At 48.2% G+C, this 21,788-nt stretch overlaps 2 protein-coding genes across 2 annotated transcripts in view; both read left to right on the plus strand.

Annotated features, from left to right (window-relative positions):
- OSGEP (O-sialoglycoprotein endopeptidase) overlaps positions 1-3,292 on the plus strand; it is an 8,852-nt gene extending 5,560 nt beyond the window's left edge. The window contains exons 4-11 of the mRNA XM_026449175.1: positions 1,072-1,167; positions 1,325-1,374; positions 1,527-1,605; positions 2,173-2,238; positions 2,353-2,443; positions 2,657-2,732; positions 2,828-2,926; positions 3,070-3,292. Of these exons, the coding sequence (XP_026304960.1) occupies positions 1,072-1,167; positions 1,325-1,374; positions 1,527-1,605; positions 2,173-2,238; positions 2,353-2,443; positions 2,657-2,732; positions 2,828-2,926; positions 3,070-3,109 (597 nt within the window). The 3' untranslated portion in view covers positions 3,110-3,292. The remainder of the gene's footprint in view (positions 1-1,071; positions 1,168-1,324; positions 1,375-1,526; positions 1,606-2,172; positions 2,239-2,352; positions 2,444-2,656; positions 2,733-2,827; positions 2,927-3,069) is intronic.
- A 10,880-nt stretch (positions 3,293-14,172) lies between these two features.
- KLHL33 (kelch like family member 33) lies at positions 14,173-21,493 on the plus strand. Its single transcript, XM_023186680.1, has 4 exons — positions 14,173-14,931; positions 19,204-20,128; positions 20,253-20,420; positions 20,521-21,493. Exons 1-4 carry the CDS (start codon positions 14,184-14,186, stop codon positions 21,071-21,073), a joined length of 2,394 nt encoding a protein of 797 aa, XP_023042448.1. The 5' UTR covers positions 14,173-14,183; the 3' UTR covers positions 21,074-21,493.
- Positions 21,494-21,788: the final 295 nt, after the last annotated feature.

Genomic DNA, 21,788 nt, shown 5'->3' on the forward strand with positions numbered 1-21,788 from the left:
GCGCCTGTAGTCCCAGCTTCTCGGGAGGCTGAGGCAGGAGAATGGCACGATCTCGGCTCACAGAAAGCTCCGCCTCCCGGGTTCGTGCCATTCTCCTGCCTCAGCCTCCCGAGTAGCTGGGACTACAGGCGCCCGCCAGCACGCCCAGCTAATTTTTTTTGTATTTTTAGTAGAGATGAGGTTTCACCGTGTTAGCCAGGATGGTCTCCATCTCCTGACCTTGTGATCTGCCCGCCTCGGCCTCCCAAAGTGCTGGGATTACAGGCGTGAGCCACCGCGCCTGGCCAGAAAAATGGTCTTAAGTGGATTGCTATTGCTGACTTGACTGGGCCATTAGTCTGCCTCCATATGAGATTTTTGAGTTCTTCAACTCTGCTTCTTGGTTCTAAATACCACTGCCCAGCTGGATACAATGATTCACACCTATAAGCCCAGCACTTTGAGAGGCCGAGGCAGGTAGATTGCTTGAGGCCAGGGGTTTGAGACCAGGCTGGGCAATATAGTGAGACCCGATCTCTACAAAAATATAAAAATTAGCCACACATAGTAGGCCAGCTACTCAGGAAGCTGAGGTGGGAGGATCCTTTGAGCCTAGGAGGTCGAGGCTACAGTGAGCTCTGATCACACCACTCCACTCCAGCCTGGGAGACAGAGCAAGACCCTGTCTCAAAAAAACAAATACCACTGTCACTATGTCATAATTTAGAAGGATTCATGTTCTCTGCCTCCCAGCAGAAAAGCCTGTTCCCTACTGTCAAGACTGCATTTAAGGAATATATTAGGAACTTCTAAGCCGGAAAACAAATGTATTTGAAATGATAATTTATTTCTGCTTGGACCTAGACTGTCTTGTAGATTAGGACTCTATTCCTGGAATCCTCAGGGTATACAGATTTCTTTTCAAATCAGAGCTGTAAAAACATTACCCATTCACCATTTGGGAAACACCTTTCTTCCGCTTCTTATTGGAAGCTCTGGTGGTCATGTTGATCCTCTGCTATGTTTTTCTCCCAAAGCCAAGTAATCCTGTTTACAGACTTGGGGTTTCATGGACATCCTCATCACCCTTAGGTGATTGCATACTCGGAACATCGTTACCGTATCTTTGGGGAAACCATCGATATTGCAGTGGGTAATTGTCTGGATCGTTTTGCTCGAGTGCTGAAGGTAAGCCAATGGGGCTGCAGAGAACATAAAATGTGGGTGAACTTTTGGGAAGCCATGGAGGTGGAGGGAGGAAATAGTAAATAATCTTCTTATGCTTCCTGCATATCTGATTTCATCCTCTTCCATTCCCTCCTTCCTTATTTTTTTCTTCTGCTAGATTTCTAATGACCCAAGTCCAGGATACAACATTGAACAGATGGCAAAGCGGTAAGGGGACATGAGGTGGAAGCAGGCTGGCTGCTGGGGCTTCAGGGATTTCCCCATATACGGTATATATTAACAGAATTTGGGAGGGGCTTTGGAGGGTCAGAAGCCGGTTGACTGTAGGCTTAGTGCCTTGTGTACTCATTCCCACATAGAGGCAAGAAGCTAGTTGAGCTGCCGTACACTGTAAAGGGGATGGACGTCTCATTCTCAGGGATCCTGTCCTTCATTGAGGTGAGTGTGAGAGAGGTGATGAGACAGGGGCACCTTCATGCTTTTGAAATGAGGCATATCTGTTTTACTTACTGTTGTATTTCACATAGCTCAGTATGTTCATATAGCACATTCCTGGTCCATATCATGTGCTGAGTAAATTCATTTGTAAGGTATTCATTGAATATCTCTGTGTGCCAGGTACTGTTCTAGGTAGTAGAGATGCAGTATGGAGCAAAACAAAAATCCCTGCCTATATGGAGCTTAGATTCTAAATGGGAGGGCGGGGGAGATAAAAGAAAGAGGAAAATAAATGAAGTGTCAGATGATGAGTACAGGTGAAAAATTAAGCAGGATAAATAAGGGGTGAGACATGTCAGGATAAGCATTCAAAAAGTTAATTATTGCATCTGAAATGAATGCTGTTCATTTGATACCATGATGCCAGTGAAGGGAATGTGGTACAGTGTGTGCTGGTAACTTGAATTGTGGTGAAACATGGTCACCCTCCGAATGCATTAATTTTTGTTCTTATGTAATCCCAAAACCATGATTTGCTGATTCATTTGTTTTTCCCTTTAATTGTAGGATGTAGCCCATCGGATGCTGGCCACAGGCGAGTGTACTCCTGAGGATCTGTGTTTCTCCCTGCAGGTAATGCAGTAAAAAGCTGGGCCAGAAAGTTGGGACTGGAGGAGGTTTTATATTGTAGAGCAGAACTAATCTGGGGCGCCCCTCTAATATTTTCTCCTTATGTGTCCCCGACAGGAAACTGTGTTTGCAATGCTGGTAGAGATCACAGAGCGAGCCATGGCACATTGTGGCTCCCAGGAGGCCCTCATTGTGGGAGGAGTGGGGTGTATGTATTATTGAACAGTGTTTCTCTTTCCTGTTCTTACCACTGTGTGTCTTCCTTCTGACACTCTGAATCATTAAGGGTTTGGAGTAAGCTTCCCAATCCTTGCCCCTGGTCCCGTACATCATTATTCTAAGTAAGTGCACATGACGTGTTCTGCTGGACCATGAAGAGATAGCTAAAACTAAGCTAATCCTGTTCCCTACCTCTTTGTAGGTAATGTGAGGCTACAGGAGATGATGGCGACAATGTGCCAGGAACGTGGAGCCCGGCTTTTTGCTACAGATGAGAGGTAAACACACTTTCCCTTTGGTTTCTTTTTTACTGCTCCCTGTTATAGGGATTTTCCACCCTTAGATCCCAATTTTCATATCTCTTGCATCCCAGATTCTGTATTGACAATGGAGCCATGATAGCCCAGGCTGGCTGGGAGATGTTTCAGGCTGGACACAGGACCCCACTCAGTGATTCTGGGGTTACACAGAGGTGAGTGATTCAGCGCTTGGTGAGGGTAGATTTTTGGGATGTAGACAAAACAGCAGGGAAGAGAGTCCAGGAACATGAGGGCAGAGAAGAATGGAAGATGTTAAGGGCTAGCTCTCCACCATGTTTCTTCTGTTTTTCCACAGGTATCGGACAGATGAAGTAGAAGTGACCTGGAGGGACTAATAAGATTAACAGAATCACAGTAGATAGTTCCTTAATTGGAACCCAAAGGACCCTGTGCCTCAATCTCTATCCTGATGTCACGGGAGTCCTAGCAAAGCTATAGATTCCAAGCAAGGCTTGGGGTCCTTTATGGAACCCCAAGATGACTCAGCAATAAAATATTTTTGGTTTTTTGGTTTTGTATGTTGGTGATTGAATTGTGTTGTTCAGGACCAATATAGATTTGGTGCTGGATAAATTCTTGTTGGAGGCTGCTGCTGCGGAACGAAGAATGAGGTATCTTTTTTTTTTTTTAAGAAACGGAGTCTTGCTGTGTTGCCCAGGCTGGTCTCAAACTGGGCTCAAGCTGTCTTACCGCCTCAGCCTCCCGAGTAAGCATGCCATTGTGCCTGGCAACAATAGTGTTATCATAACTATTAGTTTAGTATCAGATCCTTTGCTAACTTCTTTACTTTCATCCTCTCATTTAAATTCTTTGAAGTAGGTACTCAAGACTTCTCTCAAAACAGCCTGGAGGCTAGGTGCAGTGGCTCACACCTATTATCCCAGTGCTTTGGGAGGCCAAGTCAGGAGGATCCCTTGAGCCCAGGAGTTTGAGCCCAGCCTGGGCAACGTAGCAAGACACCGCCTATTTGAAAATTTTAAAAATTATCTGGGCATGGTGGTGCACATGTGTAGTCCCAGCTCCGAGGGAGGCTGAGGCGGGAAGATAGCTTGAGCCCAGGAGTTTGAGGTCGCAGTGAGCTATGATTGAGTCACTTATCTCTAGCCTGGGTGAACAGAACAAAACCTTGTCTCTTAAAAACAAACAAGCAGTCTAGAGATTGGTCTAATTTGTAACTCTAGAGTAAAACTGCATCTACTCCATATGCTTTCTCCTACATGCATATCCATTGGCAGGCTTGAGGAATGCCCGCAGATGCACATCTCTCCCTATCACAAACAACAGAACGAATCTCATACCCTTTATCTTATTGATGTTGGTATCAGTCATCACAATTAGTCCTAAACTACTGAGTCATCTCATATTTTACACTTAACCACATATCTCCACTCTGTTTTGTCTCCATCTATCTACGTTTTCCAACTCTAGAAGCTCTTCTACTGTACCCTCTGGAAATGATGGCCAGTCATTTGTCAAATTCTCTGTATCCTCAACCTCTTCTCTGAATGTTCCTTCACATTTATGCTCTTCAGACTTGGTTTCTTATGAGGACTCTGCTTCTCCTGAGGTGGTGTTTTCCCTTCCACACCCATTGTACCACTGGGCCTGGGGGTGGTGCACGTGTCCTCATTTTTCCTCATACCGTTTCCAGACCGTTGTCCCTCATCCCTAGTACCCTTCTGCTTTGAAACAAACTACCACATGAACACCACTCTTGTCATAAATCTTGATGATTTCAATATTCAGGTAGATCATACTAACAGCCACTTATTTCCTTGGTCATGTTCTAGAGCTGCAGATCCTCCACATCTCAGTTTCAGACATCCCACTCTCTACTACCACCACCTCCTGTCTTTCCAGTTCATTTTCTTTAATATGATAAATCCAACAGTTCATCCCTTCACCAGGACCTATGGTCCATTGTTCATACTTCAGCTAAATTCGCATAATCTGCCTCATTTCCCTTCCTTTTTTTTTGCTTTTGTCATATTCAACTCATCGCCTACTTTAGACCCATGCAGCTGAAAGGGCTAGTGAAAAGTAGCCATACTGACTGCTCTTACTTTAAACTTATGACCATGACACTAAAATGGGGGTCCTTTATGCCACCCAGAAATAGTCCATCTCTCTAGGCCTTTCACTTGCCCTCTTCTCTGGTGACTGTTTCATACCTTCTGACCCCTCAAATCTCTTAAGATCTCCTCCTGTTCTGACTCTTACCTTAGTTCCTATTTCAGTAAGAAAATAGAAGCAATCGGTTTACATTTACAGGCTTCTGCCCCTGAAACTAAACACCTTCCAGCATCTGTACCCATGTACTCTGCCTTCCTGTTACCATAAACCAGTGGTTCTCAACCAGAGCTGATTTTGCTTCTCAGAGGACACTGGATTGTCACTGTGGATAGGAGGGTATTTTACTGATTAGAAGTCAGGGCTGGGTGCAGTGGCTCACGCCTGTAATCCCAGCACTGGGAGGCCAAGGCAGGTGGATTACTTGAGGCCAGGAGTTCAAGACCAGCCTGACCAGCATGGTGAAACCCCTCTACTAAAAATACAAAAAGTCAGCTGGCATGGTGTCGCATTCCTGTGATCCCAACTACCTGGGCACGAGGATCACTTGAACCCAGGAGGCGGAGGTTGCAGTGAGCCAAGGTTGTGCCACTGCATGCCAGCCTGGGTAACAGAGCGAGACTCTCTCAAAAAAAGGGATAATTCTCCTTCTTTTCCCAGAGAGTCAGTATTTCCTTCTCTCCTGAATCTTGCCATTAGCACACAAATATGCCACTGTTTTCCTCATTTTACAAATAATGCCCACTTGGCCCCATTTGCCCTTCCAGCTGCTTCCCATTTTTTTGTTCCACATTACAGCAAAACTTAGAAAGACTTGTCTTCGATTTCTCTCCACCAGTTCCCTATTAAATCTCCACCAAAACTATTCTTATCACAGTCACTAATGACTTGCACATAGCTAAATCTAATGGTGTATCCTTCATCCCCAGAAGCTGTCGGCAGCATTTGGCACTCCCTCTTTGAAAAGTTTCCTTACTTGGCTTTAGGATGCATTCTGTGGTCTGCTTCCTAGCTTACTGACTGCCCTCCCCCCTTTTTTTTTCTTTTCTTTTTTTTTTGAGATGGAGTCTCGCTCTGTCTCCCAGGCTGGAGTGCAGTGGCTGGATCTCAGCTCACTACAAGCTCCGCCTCCCGGGTTTACACCATTCTGCCTCAGCCTCCCAAGTAGATGGGACTACAAGCGCCCGCCACCTTGCCTGGCTGGGTTTTTGTATTTTTTTTAGTAGAGACGGGGTTTCACCATGTTTGCCAGGATGGTCTCGATCTCCTGACCTCGTGATCCGCCCGTCTCCGCCTCCCAAAGTGCTGGGATTACAGGCTTGAGCCACCGCACCCAGCCTGACTGACCTTTCTTAATCTCCTTTGCTAGTTTCTCCTCATCTCCACAGAATTTAGTCCTCAGACTGCCCTCTTTACACCTACACCTGCAGTGACTTCATCTGGTTGTATACATTAAAATCATTTTGATGGGGGTTACTCCCAGTTATAGTTCCAACCTGGACTTCTGTCCTAAATACCTAGCTGCCCATTGGCACCTCCACTTGGATGCTTAATAGGGATCTCAAATTTAACGTATTCAAAATTGCACTTATTCTTTTCCCAGCTTAGTCCTGTAGTCTTTCTTGTTTCTGTTAACGACAACTCCATTCTTCTAGTTGTTCATGTCAAAGTATCTGTGTCAGTTTTCTTTCTTCTCCAATTAATCAAATCGTCTTGGTTCTACCTTCAAAATATATCCAGAATTCCATTTCTCCTCACTTCACTGCTGCCACTGTAGAGCAAGCCAGAATTATGTGTCTTCAAGATTATTGTAGCTGGTCTTTCTCCTTTTACCATTGCCAACTTAGTCAATTCTCCACATAGCAGCCAGAGTGAATAGTGTTAGCATGGAAGCCAGATCATGTTACTCTTCTGCTCAAAACCCTCAGTGTTTTCTTAATTCAAAAGAAAAAACAGAGTCTTTTTAAAGGCCTGTGAGACCGTCTATGATCCACTCTGCCCTTCCCTGCTTACCACTTTCATCTGCTACTCAATTCCTTGTTTGCTCTGCTCCAGCAACACTGACTTTTCTGTTGGCCTTTGAACACCACAGTTGTCCTCTGAGGTGGGAGGAGAGTATTGGGTCCTTGGTAAATGCAGAGTTCATTTTCTAGTCCTTTCTGGTTTATATGTCACTATCTTCCCTTTCCTATTCTCCCTGGAACTTGGAGAACTTGGGACTTCCTGGGGAGCCATGGAGTCCCTACCTTCATCATCACCAAGCTAGTACACGTCCACTGCCCTCCGGCCCTGCTTGGACTGGAACATTGAGGCTGCTGGAGTAAGGATGCTGTCTGAGAAAAGAGAAGAAAAGAATGAGACAAACTCCTTATCCTTATCCAGCTGAGCAATTGCTCGTAATTCAGTATGATACCTCTCCTTCCCTAAGAGAATTATTGCTATCCTAGAAAAATGTCATGTGGCTTCTCTCCACATTGACAACCACATTCCCTTTTTATTTTCCTTGGTGCCTGCTTCTCTAACCCACTCTACAACTCTGTTTTTCCTAAAATAGGACATGTTTTAGGATTGATCTCCTTCCTGCTAAGTATCTATCCCTATGACATCCAAATATGGTGGGTTTACTGGGTAAAGGGGGGGTATAACATAATGTTATCTTTTTGCTAAGTATGCCCATTGTAAACTGGTAAGATGTGTAATATTATTAGAATTGGGGTAGTACCAGAAACCCTTCTCTAGAATTGGGCCATAGCCCTTCCTGACCACACTCCAGCTCACCCTGCTGTGTTGTATCTTTTGATCCAAATTTCTCCCACCTGAATTTAGAAGGTACCTTTAAAGCTTTCCCCCACCCTAAAAATTTCAGGAAAACTAAACCTTAAGTAAAATTCATTTCTCTCACATCCTGGTATGCAATTCTATTCAGTCTTAGGTCTTGCTAACTCTAGATGAGTTCATTTGCCTCCCAGACTGTCTTTGAGAGCCAATTTCTATACCTCCCACACCACATCCTTCTCTTAGGCCCACCTCTTTTCACTCACCTTGAGCTTGGTGTTGAGTAGCCAGGCTTAACCCTCCTGGCATCCTTACGAGGCCTATGCCATAGTTGTAGTCAAAGGCATCACTTTATGGAGAGGAGAGAAAAGGAGATAAAGGAGGAAGAGATGAAGGGGTGGGGGTCTCTTTCCTGGGGACACAGGCACTGCTGGGCAGCTGTTGGGAACAAGGCTTTCACCACAATTATATTTCCTCTTCTTTCTAGTTCCTGACCATTTCTATGCCCATCTTACTCTTCTCTATCTCACATTCACAGTAGAATGCCTATATAGTACTCCATGGTAGATATAGGCCCTTTCTGCCAATGTTGCTTATATCCCAAGACCAGCACATTAGACTTCAGTTGGTTCAAACATGAGACCTGAAAGGAGAAGCAAAAAGGAAAGAAGGGGATATGGTATGTTGGGTGAGGGGTGACAAGAAGACTTCCTTTTTCTCCACTACCCCTCCCAGATTTCAGGAAGCTAGTTTCCTTCTGTGTCTGAGCAGATAGCCCTGCAGAGCAGATAGCCCTGCAGAGGTTCATGGTTCTTGCCATGGCCTTTCCCAAAAAAGCCAAAAGTCTGCAAGAACCAGTCATGTAGTATTAAAGAATGGAGTGGACCAAGTGGGAACTGTGGCAAACTGGAGAGCACCAGACTTATCCCATGGGACAGGAGCTACTCAGCCCCAGCCAACCGTGTCATGTGGGTTGGAGACCCAGGATTAGCAGATGCCTGGATCTTAAATGTTGGCAGTTTATTTTAAAAATTGTAAATACTGTGCAATCAGAAAACTCATTTCCGGGCAAGATTCCATCCGTAGGCCACCATTTTCAATCTCTCATCTAGAGACTTCCTTACTATAAGTTCTTAATGTGATCTTGCACGTTGGTGAGGCTCACTGAGTAGGACAGTGCCATGTGGTAGGTGCCTGCCTGGACTGAAGAGCCCCAGTTCACAACTGTGCAGAGGAAGGGGTGGTGCAGAATGATTAGGGGTGGCGTATCAATCGTCAGGTAGAAGACGAAACAGATTTTACTCTTCGTAGTTCTGGGCTTCTTGTGGGGGTCAGTCTCCTGTGGTAACTCACTTCCTGACTCCCTACCCACCCGCCTACTCACTCACCAGGTTTTGTAGGTCATGTAACAGCAGAAGGGTAAGCATCACAGTAATCAGTGTTGCCTGCCATGTGAGGAGGAACATGATGAGCAGGCAGAGCAGAGAGCCCAGGAGAGAGACCCAGGGACTTTACCTGCAGAAGGAAGGGCGCCAGCCTGCAGGGGACCACCACCCACTCATGTATCCCAAGGACGTTCTCCCAACTCCCTGGGTCTTTCCAGACCTGGACCTTACGTCAACACCTGCCCACACTAACCAGGCAACCAGGTAAAGGAGGCACAGAAACAGCCAAAGTTGATGAGGAAGCAGAGGAGGAAGCTGGCAATGATATTCAGCTCAGCTTTGGGGGAAATGAAAGGTCAGGAGTGAGTCTCCACACTAATGACATAAGATCCAGGTCTAGAAGTCCAGGACATTGTTTTATTACTTTCTCCATTCTCTCTATTCCCTTCTTACTCCTCACTCCACCCCCCCCCCCCCCGCCCCCACACATACCACCCCTACTACTGCAAGGTTAGGAGACATTTTCATCCACTTTCAGGAAAACAGAGATAGAAAAGAGGTTTTAAGATCAGGTCCTAGAAGCCAGAGGTAGGGCTGGGAAGGGCATGAAAGGAATGGTGATTAATAGAGCCTGGTGTGGAGGGTGGGGTGGGGAGTACTCACCGTTAAGGATGAAACCTACAGCAATGAGGAAGGTGAGCAGATAGCCCCACATGGTTCTTGCCATGGCCTTTCCCAAAAGCCAGTGACTCGGTGTGGTTTATCCTGGCACAGCTGCTGCAAGAGGTCATGGTGTTCAACAGGGGAGGGTCCCAGGAAGTGGGAGAATGAGAGCCCTCTCTTCCTGTAAAGAGGCAGCAGAGTGGTGAGCATAGACAGAAGTCAAGGGAGTTTAGGGGTCAGAGGCAGAAAGCATAGGAGTAGGGGGAGTAGGGTGTGTAAGATCCCTGGGAATGAGGGAATGGAAAAACTGAGAGTGGGGAGGTAGATAAAAGGGTGACACCAGGCCGGGCACGGGGGCTCACGCCTGTAATCCTAGCACTTTAGGAGGCTAAGGCAGGCAGATCACGAGGTCAGGAGTTCAAGACCAGCCTGGCCGACATAGTGAAACCCCATCTCTACTAAAAATACAAAAATTAGCCGGGTGTGATGGCATGTGCCTGTACTTGGGAGGCTGAGGCAGAAGAATCGCTTGAACCTGGGAGGCGGAGGTTGCAGTGAACCTAGACCATGCCATTGCACTCCAACCTGTGTGACAGAGTAAGAATCTGTCTCAAAAAAAAAAAAAAAAAAAGACACCTTTCCCATACTTTCCCTTGATTTAAAGGCACACTTTGAATTTTGCTATGTGGGCTTGGATTATCTCTTTAAACGCTAGCCAGCTACAGTCATCTCCATCTCCCAAAGTTACCATCTAACTCCTGGTTGCTGAGAACTGAGCCCTCTTTTGCCCCTCCTCCTCAAAAATTATACACGTGGGATGACCATGTCTACTAACATTCTCTCCTTTCTCTTGCAAGCCTCTTGCTAAGATCTCAACTAGCCTAGAAGGTATTAGGGGCTGAAACAAAGCAGGAAAGGGCACAGAACAGAGTGGCACTCAAGATTTCAGCAGATGTCAGAGGGCTAAAGGCAGACACCACGTTCATGGCCTGAAGTAAAGGGCAGACAGAGGCAAAAATCAATGCATTTCCAAAGTAATGCATTCCACCCATATTTTCACCTAGTTTTCCCAGACTTATTAAAATTGATCTGTATCTTTGAATGTTTTGCCCTATTCAAATTAATAAACATCTATGCTATGCCAGGCAATGGACAAGGTTTCTCTCTCTACATTTCCGCTCTGGTTCACCCACCTCGTAGTGATTAGAGACCCCATAGAGGCAAAACCCTTGCTCTCGACAACTGCTGAAATCCCAGCTATACTGGCACTTTGCGCCCAGGCAGCTCCCATTCTGCACACCCATGTCAGTCCTATTTTCTGAAGCATCTTGAATCATACAGGAGCCTGGAAATGAGATTGACGATACCCATTGTTTCATGGGAAGAAAACCCCATCCCAAAGCAGTAGGGCTATCTAGGTACCAACAGTACCAAAAGGGGAAATGAAAGTGTTTGTATAGCAGCAGTTGGGGGAGTGAGGAAATGACTAAATGTGATCATTGGAGAACACCATACAATTCATTAACAGATATGAGGGATGGGGAAACATGAAGGGAGGAGCGGGAGTCACTACAGACTCACCAGCCTTGACTTTGCCGTTACTGGAGAGGGCTGAGGTAGACAACCCAGTGACGGTATGACTAAGGCCAAGAACAGGATGATGAGCCATGTGAGCCTTGGGGTGAGGATGGGAATTTGTTCATACATGTACATCCCTTCCTACTGCCCAGGAGAGCTCTGAGCCCATACCTGTGCCAGCCTGAGCAGCGATCCAAGGCAGCTGCAGGTAGAGAATGATACCCCAGATGTTGAGCATACAGTAAATCCAGGGAGGAGGGTGGTAAGGGAGGGGTCACAGTCTCCAGTGTGAACCCCACCCCTTGCCCCTTTCTTCAGAGGTACTTCCCAAAAACTCCCCTGGAGCAAAAAGTTCTCGCCTGCCTAGATCCCCAGACTTAGGGAACCATGAGCGCCAATCCATTACCATGACTCCTGTGACCCAGCTGAAGTGCACTGGGGCCTTTCTGGTTTTGGCTCCAGAATTCTCCAGATCATCTTGGGAGTGTGGCTGGGTGTGGGGTTCCTCTTGAGGTGGACGTGGCGCTATTTCATGGCTGAGACAGCACATACATAACTGAGATGCCAAGACCGCTCACTAGCCAGCATGTCTGCAACCAGGAGGACAGCTAATGGACCTGGAGGGCAGTCCCAGAGCTACATGAAGGGTGGTGGTAGCCCACATGCAGATTTTGTCCTACCTTCAGGAGTTCACTGTGGGGCCTGGGTCTTACCAAGCTGTATGGAGCCATCCCAGGACTACAGAGTTGGCATAGAACTCGTAGCAGGGTCCAGTGTCCTTGTCCTTGTAAGCAGGTGGTGAGCAGAGGCTGGCTTGGGGTATGTCTCCACCGGATTGCAGTTCCTCCAGCTCCTGGTTGGGGGTCAAGATGCTGGCCACATTGTCTTGCTCTGGGGAGACCATGAGAGGCATTAGAAATGTCTAAACTGGGAAAGAGGGTGCAGAGCCTGGACACTATCTCCCCATTTGCTGACCAGGATAACCATAAACTGCCTCTCACTAGAACCATTTTGGGGAGTGCACCTGCTGGCTAGGCTCACCCAGGGAATGCTAGCTACTCGGAGTTGCCGAGGTACCCAGGCCACAAATGGGGAAATGGAGACAGCTCTGAAAGTAGGAGGGGGTGCTATGCAGGTCAGCCCACTTTCCCACCCTGCCCTGCCCTCCACATGAGCCCTTTCATCTGAATCACAAGGAACAATTGTGCCTCCTTCCGTTATTAAGTCTGCCTGTGGAGTCAACCTATCCAGCCTGGACCAGACATTTTATAGGCCAGGAAGTAGAAGCCCTTGGCCTGTCCTGCCTCCCGAAGAGAAGGGAGAGGAAGTGTGTCACTGCACCTTTCCCTAAATCCTTTCCGCAAGATGACATTCAAAACTGCGGCACAAAGTGATTGCACAGCTTTTAGGGGCTTTAGTTAAGCTCTTGGCCTCAGGATGAGAAAGGAAGTGTTGTCTTGGAAGGAGAAGGAGTGGCTGTCACCGTCTGGCTCAAATGGAATACCTGCATGTCCATAGCCCATCCAGTCCAGGACTCTGGTCCTCACAGCATGCAGATCAAGCACACCTTCCACCGTCTGGTTCTGATCCCAGCACCAAGACAAGAGTTAGAATTCCGCAGACTTTTCCAAAGACACAGGATTGGATTTCAGGCTCTCACCCTGGACCCCACCTCTGGACAGATAGGAAGTGCTGTGCTGGGGTGAGCCACCTAGGTCCGTAGCCCTGCCCCCTGGCCCTTCACTTTCCCCACTCTTCTGCCCTCCGTGGGTAAAACTGGGCTGTGTTCACTCCTGGGTCCCAGCTTTTTTGTTTTTTGAGACAGGGTTTTGCTTTGTCACCCAAGCTGAAGTGCAGTGGTGCGACCTCGGCTCACTGCAACCTCTGCCTCCTGGGCTCAAGTGATCCTCCCACCTCAGCCTCCTAAGAAGCTGGGACTAAAGTTGTGTCCCACCATGCCTGGCTAATTTTTATATTTTTTTGTAAAGATGAGGTTTCACCATGTTGCCCAGATTGGTCTCAAACTGCTAGCCTCAAGTGATCCATCTCCCTTGGCCTCGCACAGTGCTATGACTACAGTCATGAGACACTGTATCCAGCTAATTTTTGTATTTTTTGGTAGAGATAAAAAATCTGGGGTTTTATCATGTTACCCAGGCTGGTTTCAAACTCCTGGGTTCAAGCGACTCACCCACCTTGGCCTCCCAAAGTGCTAGGATTACAGTCAAGAACCACCATGCCCGGCGGAGTCCCAGCTTTATCATGCACAGAAAAGTCAACAGCCAAAGCCTGGTCCAGACTGTTTGCCTGACCCTTCCAGCCCACTCTAGTGGTACAACCCTTCTGGCCTTGGGCTCATTCCACCGGACCCCCTCATTCTCCTTGGTTTTCTAATTTGCCTAGATCAGCACCCCCTATGACCTACAGGTGGAAGGGTGGGGATGTCAGTCTGGGAGGGAGCCCAGGGGATTGGGTGTCAGAGTTAGGACACCAGGTGCCAAGTGCCTAGCCAGCCAGGACCGGCTATAATTAGCCCCATGGGGCCACTGGCTGAGTGGGATGCCATGTGGGCAAGTTCCCGCTGCCACGCAGCCCCAAGCACAGCAGGCGCTCAAGTGAGAGGGCAAGCAGAAGGTTGGTGTCTCCTGAGGGTGACTAAAAGGATGGGGGCAATAGGGGAGGGGTGTGGTCCCGGTTACTGGATCTTTACACGGCTTCTTGCATGTTTCACTGCACCGTGTGTACCCTATAGTTTTGCTGTATATCCCAGATACTCCAGTGTTGGGATGTGGCTTAGGGCAGGAGGAGGGTGTTGGAGCAGGGGAGAGACTGACATTTCGACTGGCTGGAGAGATCGTTGCTCTGGCCTCTTTGGGTCCAGCTCTGACGCCAGGCTGTCTTGCCTCTGCTCACCCGCAGCTATCCAGCAAACCTCGGCATGAGCGTCTTGGACACCCCCCATTATCCCCCTGAGCTGGAGAGTGTCTCTCATCCCGTCCAGAAGGACTGCCTTGGACTCCCTGTGCACGCCCAGAGAACCCCCTCCTGGCCTCCTTCCCCCGACGAGGACCCCAGTTTGCCTTCCTTTCCTCAGGAAGAGCCTGGCTCCAGGCCCCTGGTCCCAGGGAACCTTCCCTTTCCAGCCTTGTCCCTAGAGGAAGAAGTAGAAGAGGAAGAAGATGAAGATGCGGCAGAGCCGGAGTGGCTGCGCAGCGAGGAGCATCCGAGCCAGTTTTTCGCCGAGGCCCAGCGGCTGCGGGAGCAGAGACTGTTGCTGGACGAAGAGGTGTCAGTCGCGGGGCGGGTATATGGGGTGCATCGGGTGATCCTGGCCGCCATCAGCAGCCTCTTCCGAGACAGGCTGCTGGGCGGCGGAGGTCCGCGGCCCCCATTCAGCCTCGAGGTGTCCCCAGGGGGCTGGGAGGCCGTGCTGACCTTTGCCTATGAGGGGGTGCTGGGCCCCGCCCCTCAGGGAGATGTGCTGGCCGCAGCCGAGGCGCTGGGAGCGCCCCGGGTGAAGGCTGCTGCCCAGCGGACATGCAAGAGGGCTGGAAATGCCGGGGAATATGTAAAGAAGCCCAGCCAGGCAGAGGAGCTGAGGGAGAACCTGCGCGGAATCGAGCTCCTCTACCGAGAGGGCGTCGGGTGTGACTTGAAGCTGGAGGCAGGCGGCTGCCAGCTGCGGGGTGAGGGCCTGTGGGGCATTAAATTACTGCAGGTGCATATGCTACCGGAATGGTGTGTGCAAGCAGCAGGTGGTTTGATCCCCACCATGATGGTCGTGATCCCTGCTGCTGTCAGAATTTCCCTGGGGTGGCCTTTGGTGCCTCTCCTGCCCCACTGAGAGCCGGGCATGCGCAGTCGAGTTGTTTTCTAGGCGCACTGACAGATTTAAACTGACCCTCTGTCTGACTTTTCCTGTGTTCAGTAACAAGGAAGCTCCAGCCAGCTGGCTAGAGCTAAGGGTACAATACATGGCAGCAGAACAAGCAGAAAGCGGATTGACTCAAACAGAAATTAACCAAAGGCCTTTCTTGGCATCTTCCATTCAGGACACAGGAAAGCCAGGGGAACATGGTGGAAAACTCAATGTGGCCTTTCACCTTGGTGTGCTTGACACCATGGCTGACTTATGGGCCCGCAGCTAATGAGCAAGCTCTGGTACTGTTGAAGGTTACCAGGCCATGGCACTTTTTTTTTTCTTTTCCTGAGACAGCATCTCACTCTGTCACCCAGGCTGCAGTGCAGTGGCACAATCTTGGCTCAACGCAACCTACAGCTCCTGGGTTCAAGCCATTCTCCTGCCTCAGCCTTCCTAGTAGCTGGGATTACAGGCACCTGCTACCATGCCTGGCTAATTTTGTTTTTTTGGATTTTTAAGTAGAGACAGAGTTTCACCAGGTTGGCCAGGCTTGTCTCGAACTCCTGACCTCAAGTGATCCACCTGTCTCAGCTGGGATTACATGCATGAGCCACTGCACCCGGACTGGTCATGGCACTTTGAAGTTAACTCTGCCCATCACCAGGAAAGCTAAATAGGGTTGCATAAGTTGAGTATTATTCAGAGTCTACTAACATTTAGTGAGGCACTGGGTAGCTGAAATTTTTACACATGACATCTCTTTTTAATTTTCACTGAAAGCTGGTAAGGTCCATATCATTATCTATGGTGCAGATAAGGAACATTAAATTCAGAGATGTTGATTTGGGACAACCAGGATACAAGCCTACATCACTAGTCCAGTCTGCTTCCACTAGGCCATGTGGACCATGTGAAAGTTTAAAATTACAAGGGATTAGTTTAGAGATTATCTAGTTGGGCTCTTACACTTTGCTGATGAAGAAATCAGAATCCAAAGTCATATAGCTACTGTCCACTAGAGGAGTGACTGGGAACTAAAGTGCTTCTGGGACTCCTAAAAGGAAAACTACTCCAAAAGTCTTTATTTTCATTTATGATAGCACTAGATGGAGAGGGGATTTAAATTTTTCTTAATCATAAAATTCTCACTAGGCTTTTGAATTTAAACATACTCGTATCACTGCTTCTATTTCCCTAGGAAATATTCCTACTTAATGGTTGGGAATCTGTCACTTAAAATCCTGGGGAATAGTGGGGAGTAAGAGGTGAATACAAGTGGTTGTGAGCCCTTTCAGGGTTGACTCTGAACTATAGGTTGATTGATGATATGGGAGCTGAGATGGTTTACCTTGTTTTGAGGAATGCAGATTTTCTCAGACAATGTATATTTGAGATCTGTCATTGATGTTTACTAGTTGGGAAGCACCAGGCCACTACCTACTGCTTAAAAGACAGTGGAAAGTCATATGAACAACACCTACGCTTTGGGAGTGGCACGCATGCCTCAGTTGGTCAAAGCAGCATGGAGTTCTTAAACAGCTTGGTCCTCTGTGACCTGCCTAAAAGGACTTCTAGCAGCATTACCCCCCACCTTTTTGTTATGAAGCATTTTACAAAGCAATGAATATTAAGATGAACATTCAAACACCCATCACCCAGATTTAACAATTAATATTTTACTACATTTATTTCATCTGTTAATTTTATTTTTTGCTGAAGTTTAAAGAAAATTTATGACATTTTACTCATAAGTATTTGGGTATGTATCTTTTTAAAATAGGACAATTCTGTGGGACTAGGTGTGAAAGAAAAAAATAAAGGGACATTTTCTCATCACCATAATACCTTTATCTTGCACGACAAAATTAGTAGTAATTTCTTTCCTTTTTTTTTGAGATGGAGTCTTGCTCTGTTGCCCAGGCTGGTATACAATGGCATGATCTTGGCTCACTGCAACCTCTACCTCCCAGATTCAAGTGATTCTCCTGCCTCAGCCTCCCGAGTAACTGGGGTTACAGGCATGCACCACCACACCCAGCTAATTTTTGTATTTTTAGTAGAGACGGGATTTCACCATGTTGGCTGGTCTGGTCTCAAACTCCTGACCTCATGTGATCCACCTGCCTCAGCCTCCCAAAGTGCTGGGTTTACAGGCATGAGCCAATGCGCCTGGCCAGTAATTTCTTAATATCACCTAGTCCACATTTATATTTTCCCAATTGTCCAAAAAACATTTTTTAAATTGAGTTTGTTCAACCCAGGAATTAATCAAGGACTATGCTATTCTCAGTTGCATGTCTCTTAAGCTTCCTTTAATCTAGTACAGTCCTCCCTCCCTTTTTTTTTTATTACTTTATATATTGATTGGTAAAGACAATAACGTGTAAGATTGGTTATCCTGGGTCGGGCGCGGTAGCTCATGCCTATAACCCCAACACTTTGGGAGGCCGAGGCAGGCAGATCACTTGAGGCCAGGAGTTCAAGATTAGCCTATCCAACATGGCAAAACGCTGTCTCTACTAAAAATACAAAAATTAGGCAGGCATGGTAGTGTGTGCCTGTAGTCCCAGCTAATTCGGAGGCTGAGGCACGAGAATCACTTGAACCTGGCGGGTGGAGGTTGCAGTGTGCCGAGATTGCACCACTGCACTCCAGGCAGGGTGACAGAGTCAGACCCTATCTTAAGGAAAAAAAAAAAGATTTGTTATTTTATAAAATGCTCCATTTTCTTGATTTGTATGGTTTTTCCCCTCATGGTTATGTCTAAATTGTTCCTTTAGCCTTTCAACTTCCTATAAACTTGACTTTAGATCTAAAGAGTTGAACAGATTCAAGTTAAATATTTTGGCCAGAATAATCCATAGGTGATGCTGAGTATGAGGTCTAATTGTTTAACAGCATAGGTTAATAGGACAGTTTCATTGTTGTGAGGACCATGCAGATAACCAAGGTATTGGTACACAAGCATGCTTATTGTAGCCTGACAACAGTGACAGTGAATGGAGATGATCTGCCCAGACAGCCACTGCATGGAAATGAAAAATAAATCACATGCTTTCTCTAGGACTCAACTCAGTTTCCATATTTTATTTATTTATTTATTTAGAGATGGAGTCTCGCTCTGTCACACAGGCTGGAGTGCAGTGGTGCAGTCTCAGCTCATTGCAACCCTCGCCTCCCAGGTTCAAGGGATTCTCCTGCCTCAGCCTCCAAGTAGCTGGGATTACAGGCACCTGCCATCATGCCCAGCTAATGTTTGTATTTTTGGTAGAGATGGAGTTTCACCATGTTGGCCAGGCTGGCCTTGACTCCTGACCTCAAGTAATGCACCCACCTCAGCCTCCCAAAGTGCTGGGATTACAGGCATGTGACACCACACCCAACTAGTTTCCTTATTTTAAAGGGAATAATTGAATTAGATTATTTTGAAGGTTTCAAGTTTCAGATCTCATGATTCTATAAATTATACCAAGAACAGGAGAGGGTTATGCAGAGAAAAGCTGGAACACGTGGAAAACATTAAACACTAAATCTTAGGCAAGAGGAGACAGCAATCCGATGAGGTTGGACTACGGCCATTCCCGAGTGGTGCCACTTTCCCAGCAAAATCTAACAGAATGGCTTACAGTTTTGGCTCTTGAAATTGTAAAGAATTTTATTTTGTGCACAATACAGACAGACCTATATAAGTTGTATGTTGGTCTTTTCCATTTATTTTGTGCCCTTCTTAGCAAATGCTTTCTTCTCAACCTGATTCATCAAGTCTCTTTTTCTAACTGATCTGACCAAAAAGACTAAAGCAATGTTTATCAAAGTGTCTTCAGACCACTAACATGAGAATCACATATGGTTACTTGAAGTGTTAAAATACAAATTTCTAGGGTCTCCATCCAGAACTGTTGAATCAGAATCTCTGGGAGTGAGCCACTGAAACCCACATTTTAACAACTACCCCATGGTATTCTGATGCACACCACAGTTTGGCCTGTAGCAGTGGGTGGCTTGGAGAGCCAAAGTTGGAGGTACCAAGTTGGGGTAGTGCCTATCGGTCTTGCAACACTTTGAGTCCTTCTCTATTTCTCCTCCCCTCCTACAGTGCACCGAGCCGCCCTGGCCTGCGGCAGTGAGTTCTTTGGGGCCATGCTCCTGAGCGGAATGAGGGAATCCCAGGGCACAGAGGTATCTCTGCGGACCATCTCCACCCAGGACCTGCGACTCCTCGTCTCTTTTGCTTACTCTGGAGTTGTGCGGGCAAGGTGGCCAGGACTACTGAGAGCTGCCCAGGCTGCTCTGCAGTACCAGAGCTCTTCCTGCCTGGATTTGTGTCAGAAAGGCTTGGCACGGGGCCTCAGCCCTGCCCGTTGCCTGGCCCTGTTCCCCATGGCTGAAGCCCCTGGGTTGGAGAGGCTCTGGAGCAAAGCCCGTCACTACCTCCTCACCCACCTGCCTGCTGTAGCCTTGTGTCCTGCTTTCCCTTCTTTACCAGCTGCCTGCTTGGCTGAGCTCCTGGATAGTGATGAGCTCCATGTGCAGGAGGAGTTTGAGGCCTTTGTGGCTGCACGGTGTTGGCTAGCTGCCAACCCTGAGACCCAGGAGTCAGAGGCCAAGGCCCTGCTGCAATGCGTCCGCTTTGGCCGCATGTCCACCAGGGAGTTGCGGAGGGTGCGGGCAGCCGGGCTACCTCCACCCCTGACCCCGGATCTGTTGCACCAGCTGATGGTAGAGGCTGATGTTCCAGGCCAAGAGAGACGGAGGGAGCCTGACCGGGCACTCGTAGTGATTGGCGGGGATGGGCTCAGACCAGACATGGCCCTAAGACAACCATCCCAAGCAGTGTGGTGGGCCCGGGCCTTCCGCTGTGGCGTGGGACTGGTACGAACTGTTGAGTGGGGGCAGTTGCCTGCCCTGCCTGCCCCAGGACGCTTCCGGCATGGGGCTGCGAGCCTGGCAGGAAGTGAACTCTATGTGTGTGGGGGACAAGATTTCTACAGTCACTCCAACACCCTGGCATCAACTCTCAGGTACAAGCTTCAAGAGTGGGTAGGGTGTGGCAGGCCCTAAGGTGGGCAGGGAGAGAAATTGCTGGCCTAGCCGACCACAGACGCCCAGAGTCACTCTTCCACTCTCTTCTTCTACTGTGTCCAGGTGGGAGCCCAGTCAAGAGGACTGGGAGGAGATGGCTCCTTTGTCCCAGGCTCGAAGCCTTTTCCCCTTGGTGGCACTGGATGGACAACTTTATGCCCTGGGTGGAAGACACAATGGTGTTGCCCTGGACTCTGTGGAGGCCTACAACCCTGAGCTCGACATCTGGAGGTGAGCAGGCAAGGGGGCATCTGGGAGAGATTAGGAGACTTGGACTAGAAGGAGAGTTGAAGATGCTAGTTGCCTTATCTTGTGTCCTGTTCTCCCTTAGGCCAGCACCTGCACTTCCAGCACCGTGTTTTGCCCACGCAGCTGCGATTTTGGAGGGCCAATTGTATGTGAGCGGTGGCTGTGGTGGGACTGGCCAATACCTGGCCTCATTCCTGCACTATGACCCCAAACTTGAGAAGCCAGGGACATTTCTGAGCCCTATGGGGGTACCTCGGGCTGGCCATGTCATGGCTGCATTGGGTGGGCGGGTGTATGTGGCAGGTGGGCTGGGTGAGACTGGGGACCTGCTAAGCTTTGAGGCCTATGAACTAAGGACTGATAGCTGGACTCACCTGGCACCCCTACCCTCCCCCCATGTGGGAGCTGCAGGTGCTGTGCTGCAGGAGGAGCTACTGGTGCTGGGGGGCTACAGTCACCGTACTTATGCACTCTCCCACCTTATCCATGCCTACTGTCCTGGCCTGGGCCGATGGCTTTGCCTGGGAACTCTGCCAAGGCCTCGGGCTGAGATGCCTGCCTGCATCCTGACACTGCCCACTGTGCAGCACATAGCTGTGGTTCCCACCCCACACCAAACCAAACCTGCTGGGTGAAGAGGGAGCAACAGTGTATGGGGAGAGGAAGGCATAAGAAATAGCCTGAGAGAAGGACAGACATTGTGGGGAGAGAAAAGAGAAGGCTTTATTCTTGATAGTATTTTATTCTCACACTGTGCATTGTAAACTGCTTTTGTACGTATGATTTCCATTGAGGAAATGGCGGTTCCAGAACTCCTGGGGAACACATATAGGGGAAGGCGAGGCAGCTGAATAGCCAGGTAAGGAAAGGAGACTTGGGAGCAACTCCACAAGGCTTAGGGATTCTTAGGGAAAGTGCATCTGGTTTGAAAGAGAGTTAAGAAGCTTCAGTAGCCAAAGTGGAGAGACCATGGGAGGACAGTTGGAAAAATGGTTCTGACCCATTGGTCAAGGGAAAAATGTAGAATGGCCATCCATGAAAGAGTTTGAGGAGTGTGGGAGGAAGGACTGTAAATCGTTCAGCCCTTTTTTTTTTTTTTTTGCCCGGGACTTTCTCCTTTCTCCTCTCCCATCCCTGGGATGCCTAAACCTTCTTAACAATATTCTTTCTCAGGTAATTTTGTAGGCCTGGTCTAGCATTTCCCGGCTGAGACACCACAGGCTGCCCCTGAGAAGCTCTTGGTTTCCTTCTGAGGCAGAAGTTCCCACATAGACATGCACAGCACAGGAGCCTGAGAGGCCTGACGGGCCCCCTAGGGCCACGCGGCAGGAGTGTTGTGTGGGGAAGATG

The sequence above is a fragment of the Piliocolobus tephrosceles genome, chromosome 6 (genome assembly GCF_002776525.5).
Source record: "Piliocolobus tephrosceles isolate RC106 chromosome 6, ASM277652v3, whole genome shotgun sequence".
In the NCBI taxonomy this organism is placed as follows: Eukaryota; Metazoa; Chordata; class Mammalia; order Primates; family Cercopithecidae; genus Piliocolobus; species Piliocolobus tephrosceles.

What these genes read in the sequence shown, in the direction of transcription:
- KLHL33 (XM_023186680.1), top strand. Translation starts at nt 14,184, where the DNA reads ATGAGCGTCTTGGACACCCCCCATTATCCCCCTGAGCTGGAGAGTGTC. An exon ending in AGGCGGCTGCCAGCTGCGGG is followed by an intron (nt 14,932 to 19,203) that starts GTGAGGGCCTGT and finishes CCCCTCCTACAG; the next exon opens with TGCACCGAGCCGCCCTGGCC. An exon ending in ACCCTGGCATCAACTCTCAG is followed by an intron (nt 20,129 to 20,252) that starts GTACAAGCTTCA and finishes TACTGTGTCCAG; the next exon opens with GTGGGAGCCCAGTCAAGAGG.